This window comes from Helicoverpa zea, chromosome 31 (assembly GCF_022581195.2).
Source record: "Helicoverpa zea isolate HzStark_Cry1AcR chromosome 31, ilHelZeax1.1, whole genome shotgun sequence".
Classification (NCBI taxonomy): domain Eukaryota; kingdom Metazoa; phylum Arthropoda; class Insecta; order Lepidoptera; family Noctuidae; genus Helicoverpa; species Helicoverpa zea.
In genome coordinates this window covers 10,583,936-10,597,321 of record NC_061482.1, presented here as the reverse complement: position 1 = coordinate 10,597,321, position 13,386 = coordinate 10,583,936, and the positions used below count along the sequence as shown (strand labels likewise).

General features: G+C 36.4%; 1 protein-coding gene across 1 annotated transcript in view; it reads right to left on the bottom strand.

Annotated features, from left to right (window-relative positions):
• LOC124644756 (protein snail homolog Sna-like) overlaps window positions 1–13,386 on the bottom strand; it is a 67,128-nt gene that overhangs the window by 26,683 nt on the left and 27,059 nt on the right. The window contains exon 2 of the mRNA XM_047184277.1: window positions 4,179–4,313. Within this exon, the coding sequence (XP_047040233.1) occupies window positions 4,179–4,302 (124 nt within the window). The 5' untranslated portion in view covers window positions 4,303–4,313. The remainder of the gene's footprint in view (window positions 1–4,178; window positions 4,314–13,386) is intronic.

The window sequence follows — 13,386 nt, the reverse complement described above, 5'->3', positions numbered from 1 at the left end:
GGTTCTTGATAAGTAGAGCAAAAAAACGTAGCGAATAAATTACTAATGCCTTCTCCAGTAGATGCCGTCTCATCACCATACCGCATTACGTTAGGAAAAATGTTGTTATTCTTTTTACTCTTAATGTAAGACCAAAAAGTCTTAGGGTTTTTAATAATAGCTGACTCCATTCTGTCCATATATTTACTAAAGCAAGACCGTTCCAATTCGATTACTCGATTACGCAATATAGAGAAGGAATGATAGTCTGATATATTTCCATATGTCTTGTATCTGCGGTGATATTTATATTTTTCTTTAAGCATTTTGACCAACGCTGTGTTATACCAAGGAGGATGTGAACTTTGAGCTATAGTTTTAATAGGAATATATTTATCTCTAACTTCATATAATTTGTTATAAAAAGTTGACACAGCCTCGTTTAATGGTTTTGTCAGTAATAACTCATCCCATTTTACTTGATCCAGGTCATCTATGATAGCTTCGTAATTACCCTTTGAATATATAAACTTGGTTGTTTTTTTCTCCACCAGTTTATGAATTTCTACAAAATTTGCATTAATAATTAACGGCTTATGATGTAGGTCTACGGGTAGCGCCAGTGGATTAATACATTCTGCGACGCCAACGGAATCATTAGAAAATACTAAGTCCAATAACCTATTGTTGACATTTTTTATATTATTGTATTGATAAAGGTTAGCTAATATGACGGTATCAAAGAAGTCTTTTATTTGCTGAGAGGAAATATTAATGGGGGTTAGATCTAAACTATTTGTACTTACATTTATCCAGTCCACATAGCTGCCAAAATTGAAATCACCCACTATTATAAATTTATCCTTCGGGTTTGATAACACTACGTGATTAAGGGTATTTGTGAAATTATTTAACTGTATATTATATGTGTTACCACGGTTTTCGTTACAAAGGTAAACAGTGCAAATATGAAGGTAATAAGTCACCGAGGGTCTTGACCTTTTAAGAATCAATGAAATCCAAAGGTCCTCAGCAGAACTACGCCAGTCGGGTCTCTCAACAGCTGTAAGGTCACTTCTTACGGCAATTAAAACACCACCACCCCTACTTTGTACAGTACGGGAATAGTCACGGTCTCGACGCCACACTAAATACCTATTATCAAACATTTCACTATCACAAATATCATCCGAAAGCCATGTTTCTGTGAGAACAATAATGTCATAGTTATTAATACTAACATTACGAAGAAGACTGTTCGTTTTTGTACGCAGACCACGGACATTTTGATAGTAAATATTAACGGACATATCGGAGTCTCACAATAACCATATTATTCAACATAATACTAGAAATAATCGAAATTATATTCTTTAATATACAATTATAAATAAATAAGTCGGTAGGAGCACAAGTAGTCAGGCACAACCAGACACAGTGTATGGCGCAATATAAGTGTGTAAATATTTGGTCACCAATGGAGACAGAAGACAACCGGTATCCAAGCGCTAGCAATGTTAAGTGATTAGTAATAAGCCACATAATGATGTATTGAAAATAAAGCTCAAATTTTATGTACTTAAGGTCATTAACAAGTTGTAACACAATACTAACGACTAAAATATTTTTATAAAGCTTATTTGAACACAATGAGCATGGACACATGAGTATCAGGAAAACGCAAGCTGGACTCAGTGATCTACGGCTCTCAAACTGAGGAGTATTATTTAAGTAAATTACACTATTTTTGTTAAATCCTTTTCTGATTTTATAATAATAACTGGACTTGTCTCCGTTTTTCGTGCATGTATTTTCGCGTGTTTTATCCACACATATTGAAAATTTGCTGCAGCAGCCGACTTCTTGGTTTGGGACAGTAACAATTTATTTTTAATGGTAAGATGGTCGTTAATGTATACCTTTTTGTACCGGATAATCCAAAGACACTGTTTGTCAAAGGAGACGTTTTGGCCTCCAGTCTAGCGGCGGCAATGAAGTCCTCCTTTACGTATCGGTTACAGAAACAAACTATTATTGGTTTAGTACGGTCCTTCTCGCGTGTTGGTACTCTTGATACAAAATTTATTTGGGTTTTTGAGATTGGGTAGTTAATTTTTGAGCCAATTTTTACGACTATCTCCAACAGATTTTCATTGTTTTGCTGCGTTATTCCTTTTATTTCTATATTATTCATTCGTGACCACTGGTCTCTGTCCTCGGATTCGTCCTCCAGTTTCATCAAACGTTCTTGAAGCTTCTCCACGTCTTCTTTTATACACTCCACCTTAACAACACGTTGCTCCATTACCCTTAACTTATCTTCTAGTTTATTTATAATCTCATCAAATTGCTTACTAAGTGATGATTTTAAATCAGCGAATTCCTTCCTCATTGTTGAGACTTCGTCCTTTAGACTCTCCAACTATAATTATAGTAGTTACTTGTAGCCGACACCCGGTCTATTTCCACGCGCGAATTTTAAAGAGTTGCGTTGAAGTTCAATTATTAGTGTTAGATGGAATTTTATAGGTATATACTTAGGCGTTTATTGTAGATTAACCACTACCTTGCTTTCCTTAGATTAGTAGATCTAGAGGTAGTAATAAAAATCTTCAGCACATTAAAATTTTCCTTTTAAGAATCCTTAGCGCTAAAACGAAAACCGACTGATATTTTTTTAATACATTTATGACTTGAAATCGCTTTATGCATTCCACTTAGATTCCGCAGCAAAACTTTTCCCATGACGGATTTTAAGTCCCAACTCGGTGAAAATTTTCTTTGTCTTTCAATCAGTTCGAACGTTGTAGTTTTCCTATCTACGAGGATTGTGTTCTCATCAGCATAACGCAACTTTCAACATTTTCGCCAAGTTTTGCTCATAGTATTTTTAAAGCATAAATCAGAATGCAGACTCATCATCATTAGCCTTTATCAGCCACTGCTGTGCACAGGCTTCTTCTCACACAGAGAAGGATTGGGTTTGGTTAATGATTTCATACTCTACAGTCCAGGTGTCTTCGAGATGTTTTCCTTCACCTTTAATCCGCTACTGGTGTCTAAAATATACTCTTTGAAAATACGTAAAAACTAAGAAAAGTTGCATTGATACTTGCCTGCCCTGGAACGTAGCCTATTTTGGCATTCATAAATGATAAAATCTGAACTGTAAGTATAAAATAGGAGTCCACTTGTTGCGAATGTTACAGGTAGCTGAAAAAAACTGTGGAACAAAGCGGGAACTGATATCATTTTCACGTCCTAATCTTATTTGAATTCCCCTGGGAAATGAACGGGAAAAGGGCTGAATATTCTGAACTTTATTTTCATGAAAACAATATAAAATTTTACTTACTTTTTGACATTTATCACCATATCATCTCTTAGTTATTTCAATTAGTAACAGAAGTATCAAAAAAACGTTTTCACTTCCTTATTGTGACTGCTGTTTCGATCTATTAAAATTGTATCATATAAGTGCGAACCCAATCAATAACACTGTCCTCAATAAACTTACTACTGTACAGTGTTCAATTATGTGCATTTGAATAAATATATATTATATTTTTCTCCTATATACCTTATATACCTACAATCATTGCAGTACAGATCACCATACATATAACCTAATACTATAAATAACCGTAACATTGTCCTACCTGACATATGTATCTATACTATAGTATCTTCACATAGCTAGCATACTTGTAACTGATGTAGCCTGCAGCGTCAGTCTTACATGACCTAAGTACAATGCTTCTAATCTAGAACCAGGTTACATATTCCTTGTACCTACATGAACTTAGACATTACATAATAATATTATACTTGACTCTTACTCAGAAAATCAACTGAAATTCAACAAGTTAATTAGCCTTATATAATACATACAGCAGACTTCCATCGACCATCATGATGTTTAGCAAAAAGTTTATGAAACACTGGCTTCCAACCGCGAATTTAGCCACGTACATTCTAGCATATGAGTAAAAAAGTAGAAGACACTTAATAGCAAGGCTGTATGCTCCTTTTAAAAATACTGTTAATTACAGCGCTTTTACACTGGCGGTTTTTCGCACGACAATGCTCTGATCGTTCGGGTCTTGGCCGAGCAAACAACTGACAACTACATGTACAAAAGATGCCATCGCGACGTAGATCTGTTGGTGTGAAAGTACTGGGTCGGAGGTACGTCATACCTGTGAGGGCGGAGTGCTCGGCAGGGCTGTAGCACGGAGGCGCGACGCTCGCCTCCGTGGGGCTGCATGGCGGGGGCCCCTCGTGCCGCTGCACGCCTTTCTTCACCATGTAGCAGCGCGGCATGGTGGCCAACGCTGAAACAAATATATACTGTTAATAGCTAGCAATTACCTACATACATGTTATATGATGATGATTGATGTCCTCCTAGTCGATTATCGGCTCATGTAAGGAGATTAGCCGACTGCCCAGGACATATTATAGTGCACAAGCATTCGCGCAGACACAAGTGCACTCACTATTCCTTCACTCTTATAGCCCGATGGGACGGCAATCCGACACGACTGGACATGTTATATATCTTGGACCCTTGATTAGCGATGAAAGTTTTGCAGATAGTATTGTGCACTTATATGCTCGTTTACCCTCTTCACACGTACAATAGTTATTTGTTATACAAGACTGCAAAGCTGCTTTTTAACCGCGAGCTCAATTCGAGCAAGCGAATGACTCAAAAATTAGAATCCTGAGCGACAGCTCACGCAGATAACTTTTCATCACACCTCATCGAAGGAAATCACTAAATGCAAAAACAGAAAATGGTGCGCGCGTAACAAATTAAAAAGAAGTACCTATTAACGTTTATTTATTTAAAAACTCAGTTTAAAAATAAAATTAGGTTAAAAATCGATCTAAACATAATAATAAAAATCACTTATTTAGTTGAATCATTTTTTAAGCAGTAGTTTTTTTTTATGTATTTGTTTAAAAAGTCTTTTCAAGATTGTCACAAATGGAGTGTTGCACACGATGTTCTACATTCAAATCACTTTGCCGCTCTAGAGGATAAAAACAGCTTGTGCACTCAGATATCGAAAAGCAAAATTACTCTTTCCGAGATAATGGGATGAAAAAGTCATTTAATAATACATCATGACATGAATAATACATTATAAAAAAATCCCAATTCAATAGTGTAGCTATAACTAAAGTAGGTAGTAAATAAATACTTAATACTAATATGTACTGACAAAAGAGAAAGATCTAAGACGGCTTCTTATCCGAATGCGGGACGTAGTTCCCTCGAGACACGGGGAAATCGTAGGGAGTATCTAGTCAAATACCTAACTTTCATTAATAATATTAGCAGGAAGCCTTCGTCTAAAATGTACCAACCTAAGCTGTTGTCCTCATGAGACCTGAATCCAGGTCAGTACGAATCTGTTAATTAAAATAATATCTGGCAAGATTAATTCATACTGCAGGCCCCTTGCGAATTCACGTTTGACATCTATTATATAAATCGAGTCTATAGTACGTACCTACAGCCATCCTCCGAGCCCTTTCCTAACTATGTTGGGGTCGGCATGCAGTCTAACCCCATGCAGCTGGGTACCAGTGCTTTACAAGGAGCGACTGCCCTGTCTGACCCCCTCAACCCAATTACCTGGGCATTCCGATACCCCTTGGTTAGACTAGTGTCAGACTTACTGGCTTCTGGCTACCCGTAACGACTGCCCAGGATGTTCAATGACAGCCGGGACCTACAGTTTAACGTGCCATCCGAAACACAGTCGTTGGTGTCTAAGATATACTTAGAAAATACATACAAACTTAGGAAAGTAGTAGCTACCTAAATATACAGCAAAATATTTTTTTATCCGCTTTACCGATAACATGCATGACAAAACCAAAGGTTCCAAAATCCTATCGTATCCTAAAGCCGTGCCACAGTAAATATCCCACGTATTCATGTCACGATAACATTACATAATATTTTTATAAGGAAAACGTCTAAAGGAATTGAAGTGGTAATATGTTTCGGAGTCAGGTTAGGTGCCGAGAAAAGGCAACGGATCAAATGCAAAATGCGGTCACGGAATTGTACACCCGACGCCCTTATTCAACTATATTTGAATACGAGTTTTAGCTACTATTTACGTATAAACAAAATCCATGGATTAAAGCTTTATTAAATTATTCAGCGTTTATTAATTCTATAATATAATTAATCATAATACTTACCATCATTAAAACAGTATTTTGATATATCATTCAGTGTATTTGATAATGCCAAAATAATAAACTGACAAACATTTGCTGTTTCTCTACGCATTTTTAGGGTTCCGTACCCAAAGCGTAAAACGGGACCCTATTGTTTTCGCTCCTCTGTCCGTCCGTCTGTCACCAGGCTGTATCTCATGAACCAAACTCTTCCAAAACTGAACTGCCTTTTAATCTTCTATTTATTGCAGTTAGGCAATCTAGCCATCTAATCTAGCAAAGCTAGGCAGCCTATCCAAAACCACTGCGCCAATTTGAAAAATTAGAAAATCGTGTGAAAACAGCTATTAACAATTTAAAACCGATAACAAAAACCAACGCACAAAATGTCCGTGAAAGCGACCCAAATTACATCGCAGGCTTTATTCGAATTTAAATTTGAAGTAAACACATGGCCAAGTTTTTGTGTTCCCTTCGTTTAGTTCCTGCATATTAATGGCGCTTTCCCGAAACATTCTCGCACTAATTAAGAGCTCCCGTATACTGCAAACTTTTTGTCGGCCGATAGTTTGTTTGGACTCAAAATTCAGTATGAAGATGAGTGGATTACAAAGATCAAATATTTAGCCGGTATTAGACCGACTAAACTTTGATTAGAATCAAGATTTTCTTTAAAAAAAACTTTTGACTGTTTACTCTGCAGTGTGCGGACTCTAAGCTCTGATGTGCGTTTATTTGTGTACTATAAATACACTTATCTAAATAAATAACACAACAAAGAGGAAACCTTTTTAAACGATTTGAAATATACTTTCACCGTTGGAAAACTATTCCCGAGTAACACAGGCTACATTTTATCCCGGTATGGGAAAAATTCCTCTATTCTGCTATAAACTAAGTTGACTAAGTTCACTTACTTTTTTTCCTTGAAGCCGTGGTAAGCCACAAGTTAATAAATTAAGTAAATAATAATCCTGAGTGTGTTATCTCGCTAAAGGACGTTATCTGCTTGCTTTAGTAAAGGGTTCTCCGAGGAAACAACAGCTTCCATAGCGTACTTAAGTGTAGTTCTAGGATAATATACACGTTGTCAAAGGAATATATAAAGTACACCTTCATTTATGAACCAAGCAGAGTCCTAAGTAGAGCATGTTAGTCAGACAGAATAAATAATAGACATTATGACGTACTCCATGCAATTTATGCATAAAATAATATTAACTGCACATTTGAAACTGAAGTTCATTTTAGACGGAAACAGACTGCACCGGGCAGAGGATTTAAATCTTTTATAAAACTTTCGCCGGATAGATTTCCCACAGAAATGCTTGTGGCCAATACATCATTCTGAAAGTCAAAGTTTTACATTAGGTGTGTTTACCAGTTTTCAGTTTTATTCAGTAATATTTCGTATAAAAGAGATCTTGAAGAGATATTACTATAAACTTTTACTTTAACACATTTTCAAGTTCACATATTCATGGCCAGTTTCACTAGTTACTGATAAAGTCTTTGATAGCCTAACTGGAACTTATCTAGTAGAAATTAAAGCAGAAAGAAAGAAAAAATATTTATTGACACAAGCCATACATACAAATAGGAATAAAAAATATAAAAGTAACAAAAGGTTGCGCCAAATAGGTCCAGTTCAGCATTATACATTATTAGTGTAGGACGCTGGTTTTCAACTGGACCTATGAGGAGTTGCGGGCAATTTATCTTGCAGCCATTTACTATCGAATAACTGAAACTTTGTCGGGTCTTAACCAGTGAAACGGGGACCAGCGTCTGAAACAAAATACGACTCACACCGAATATGAATTCACGTGTAATTCTCAGTACCTTAGTTACATCTCCGTGGGCACCGTCATTCACGAAGCTGACCACTTGAAATTCCCAACTAAGTTGCATAACGAGCACGGAGCGCAAGTTTCTTAAGTAAATAAAACTATCTTAGAATCATTATGACAAAGTTGTTCGCGTTAGAGCAACAAGTTACCGTCTAGTCTCCCTCTGACCTTAGGCTGCATGCACGCGATCCTTCTACTTGTTAGACTGCCTTGCTTGTTAAACCTATATGCATGAATAATTTAACTCAGACTTGAATGTAAGGAATGATTCGTGGAAGTTATAAGTGGGCTAATTATCTGTTCATGTTCATATTTGCACTCTAGTTATGTGATATTAGTATGAATAAGATATAGGAGTTGACATTTAAACTTGTAATCGTACCAATCTTTGATTTATTGTTTACTCTGCTTGGAATTTGTTTGTTGTATGCAGGTTTCAAAATAAACATGGACACTCGTATTAATATTACTATCTTGTATGTCTCTACCAGACCTCGGGACTATAGAGTCCCGGATTTTTGGGAGGCGAACGTGGGGCCGAAGCCAACACGCTGAAGCCCTTTTGAGACAACTTTAATGAAATGGTGACACAAAACCGACGATTATCCCTGTATACACTATAGAAATGTACCCAAGGACAATCCCCGATTCTGTGCTGAACTATTGCTAACTATGGATGAAAACTACTTGGGCTATTGTGATGGGATGCTAATGGACTAGGAATGGGGAAACTACTAGAACTATTACTATTATTAATATTTTTTTTAGTCCTCGTGGTGGCACGTTGTCTGTGTACCCACTTGTAGCAGCTTATTATTTCGGGAACTAATGCTAGCTGCCTACGAAACGGTTATGCAATGCATTTGTACACTTGAGAGCAACACTAATGTACCTAATGTTTCTAAGGCATTTAAATAACTTGGAGTGGCTTGCACCTGGAATAATGAACTTGAGCCTTTTCGGACCAAGCAACTAGGTGATTTTTTAAAGAAATATAGCTTTGAATATAAAATGTATATTTAAAAAGCATCTGTTACTGTTACAGCCTTTTTTATCGTCCCACTGCTGGGCACAGGCCTCCTCTCACACGGAGAAGGATTGAGCATTAATCACCACGCTTGCTCAATGCGGGTTGGTGATTTCAGACTATATGTATAGTCCAGGTTTCCTCAAGACGTTTTCCTTCGCCTTTTTATCAGCCATTGGTTTCCACGATATATGTACTTAGAAAGTACATACAAACTTTAGAAAAGATGTATACAAAATTACTGTAAATATACTCACCCAATGTGGACCGCTGGCAAGTAACAGCTGTGTAAAAATTGTATTTGATGAGTTTGCAGAAGTCACAATTTATAATTGCTTATTTGTATCTGTAGGTATTGTTTTGTGTTATTTCACTAATAGGTATTGGCAATGATCTGAGGCACGCTGGACAATGAAAACAGATGTTTAACACCATAACATTCACCTGTGTGAAAAAAAGTGAGCGAGTGAAACTGAGCGATGCCTCCGTCACGGTATGAATTAATTTTTGTCTACCTCCACTTTTTTTGTGACTAATCCCTATTATTATTTTTTTTATTTACTAGTTTCGTAGTTTTATTATTTTTCTCTCTAGAGCATTAATCATTTCATGCCGATTGACACCTGCATAGGACCAGTTGAAAACCAGTGTCAGGCACTAGCTGTCTGGCATAATGAGGAACTGGACCTATTTGGCGCAACCTTATTTTACTTTTATATTTTTTATTTTTATGTGTATGTGTCTTGTGTTGTGTCAATAAATATTTTTCCTTTCTTTCTAGCCTACTTATCACTTTTTCACCTAAGACAAATGATTCTCACATGACGGCACATCACCCCACGTGATGGAAAGAAACACTTACACCCATTCGTTATTAACTCGTTTCAGTCTCAGCTATAGACCCGACCGGAGGAAATCTAAGTGGAGACATAGTCTAACCTTTCCCAATAAATCCCACGAAAAACTATAAGTAAACGAACCATTGCATGCTTACTAATCAATCAATCGTATTCTAAAATAAACACTACGCGGAAATACTAAATGTCTTCCCGCCACAAATAGCAATTTTCCTAACAATCCATAAGTCGTCAAGACATAAACATATTATTTGAGTAGCTATTGCTCCAGTGAGCTCAGGAGTGCTTCTCAAATATCTCTCATTTGGAGGGCTGTCGGTGTGGCGGAGTAAACCTCTTGCCACTCTAGGTTTATGCAAACTTTATATATATTTTGAATTTCCCTTTGTAGTTCTGTCTAAATATCCTTTGACTTACCGAACGAATATTTAGTAAATAATTATAGTATGACGTTATAGTAATATTGTATAACGGTAAAGAGGCTTTCCCAAAGATCCGAGGCATTATAAGTGTGGGGTCGTTCAAGGTAGAAAGAGTTTCATAAATAGCTAGCCACTTAATTAATTCGCTAATGCCGGTGATTCTTAGTCTTAAATGAATGCCGAAAACAAGTAACCCAACAATATTGTTTGCTTGCTTTTCACGTCTAGCCATCAAAGGGACGATATAACTACATACCAAACAAATAACTATATACCAAAGATTCATAACGTTACAAAAATATACCCTAAACGTGTGAATACTAAAGTACTTGTAAAATGAGTACTGCATAGTACGTTACTGTGTTAATAAATATGAACCGAGAGCTTTCGTTAGTGAATAATGCAGGAGGGCATTATGAATTCCTGTTTACGCAACATTAGCTTGCAAAAGGTCATTATGTCTACAGATTTGATGCGAAAATATTTTACCTTCCTGCATTTTAAAGTACACGGTTTCTGTATCAAGTTCTTTGTGCAAATAATCGAAAGTGTTATAAAGAAATGTCTTTGTTGTGATTTTTGAAATACTTAGTATAGTTTTAACCCTGTATTTGTAATGTGCATCTTTACAGTTTGCCTTTCCTATGTGTTAAGCAGAACTATTCAAGAATCGTTATCGGCAAAAAGTTGAATTCCTTGTACGTTTTTTTTTTTGTATTGTTTTGTAACAGCCTTTTTATCGTCCCACTGCTGGGCACAGGCCTCCTCTCACAAGGAGAAGGCACGTACGTATGTACGTTTACACTTTAGTTATAATGAAAATAAATTCGTCAATCTGTAAGATATTTAATTGAATATGCTATGCTACTGCTATGTTCCTCACGAATCTGATAGCGTCCAGAAGACTTTTTGCACCCGACCAGCCTTTTATGTTAAGTGTAGATCATCATTGTACAGCATGAAAGCGCGACGGACAGAGACACAGAATTACATCCTCATTTACAATACATATTAGTAATAATTTAAATAATATTCTTGGATAATTTACTACCTACAAATTATCCAACAATACGATTCATTAAAATGAAAGGGTGATTTACACTAATTGTTTGATTGCGGTTACCTGAGTATGAAGGCTGACCAAAATTCAATTTAGTACATTTGAAACACATTGTTTGAAAATACCATTTATTAATTAGTTTTGAGCTGACCTGTGTCCAATGTTTGATAGTAAACAGCGATATTATGAAATGTGGTTAAACAATGTTTTATTGTACAGAACAAATAGCCAACATTTGTTTTGTACAATACAAGCTAACGTTACAACACTGCACAAGTGCAATTTCGACTTTCAGCCTGAAGGTCACAGTTATTCATGAGTCGGTGTAAATAGTAGGTATTTACCCACAAAATTACTAGCCGTCGGTTTTGGTAGCACATTTTGTTCGAATTTCCAAAAACTGTAATGTTTACTTTAAGTATATATTTTCAATGCGCATTTCTAGTAATAATTACTTACTCATACTGAGAGAGTATGAGTAGAGTGTAGTAGAAAGAGATACCTAGTTAACTGATCAACAATCCACTAAAGCTGCCGAAAAACGGCTCCACTATTCCATAAACAAACTACTTACCTGTAGAGTTTATCCTTTTATAAATACTTATAATGTCATACAACAAACACAAACCAATTTGCTCAGCAATCACAAATGAGGCCAATAATACTTTCTGATCTCCTTAAATAAAATCTTAACACTTGTTACTAACAAGATTGGCACGCTACCTAAATACCGTTTCACACAAACTTAGGTAATAATATTAGCTGGCTTAAAAAACGGCTAAATTGCAGACGCGACAGGTGGCTATTTGCCTCCCTCTTAATATTGAGTTTTCCGATCCTACCGTCTACCTTTATCCTCCAATAAGTGTGGGAGTTAATAATACAATTCTGCGAACGCGACCCTCCCGAATAAGTCCCAATTTTATTATATTAATGTTTCCCCGTTATTTTAATGGTAGCATGCGGAATGAGAGAACAATGAGTTACTGATTAGAATGTACTGATAGTGTGTAACGAACCTGTTTGAAACCAACCCATCTTTATGTAATCAAAGTTGTTCTTTTGGACCTAAAAATTAGACTAACCTATCTTCAGCTTACTCTTCAAAATGTTGTGTTGTACCAAAACAGACTACAGGTTTTCTTGAAGAGTTCTCTAAAACGGCATTCGTGTAGTAAGAGTAAGAATATAAATAGAATGGCCGCCTGTCCTTACAAAGCAACAAGTATACCGGCACATTGCTGAGTTCAGACGACAAAAGCTGGGAGTCCTGAGCCGAAACACGAATATCTCATTACTTGTAAGTCTTGCTTGCACTGTCATGCCAACAAAGATTCCGTGTCTACCTCGCGTTTGTAAAGATGCATCTACATAGGTGAAGTGGAACGCAGCAAACAAAGTTCACTGTCTACGAAGATTGAAATGTCTTAGTGTAGGTTCACGTTCACGTAAAGAGTAGGTATCAATCAAGTGACGTTAACGTATCGTGCATCAAGTGTGTCATCATCATTATCGTCATTTCACACATAAAACAGAACACAAGCCCCCATTGATTTTGTGAGGCACCGGTGAGTGAGTAAGGGTGAATATTTTATGAACTATTCCGCAACAGATGATACAGGATTTTCCGTAATGTTCGCCTACCCAAATAATTGACGCAGTACAGACCACGTTTCATGAATATACATAAAGTAATGAGGTTCTTTCGATACGATGCAATTAAACAGCATAAATTACTTCTCTTTAAGTTCTTAGAAATATTTCTGCTATAGCAATTTACAAGGGTATGATGTTCAGTTGTCATAAAAATTGAATGGCGTTTCAACATTCGGCTGCCTTTAACCGACTAATCTAACCATCCACAACTGTAGTAATTCTTCCGAGCAACGCACAGAAACTCAGGCAGGTAATTATTACACAGCTTAAGCTAAGCCCATGCTCGTTTCGTCTATTGTAAACATGTCTTTAGGTCTAGTAAGTCGGTATA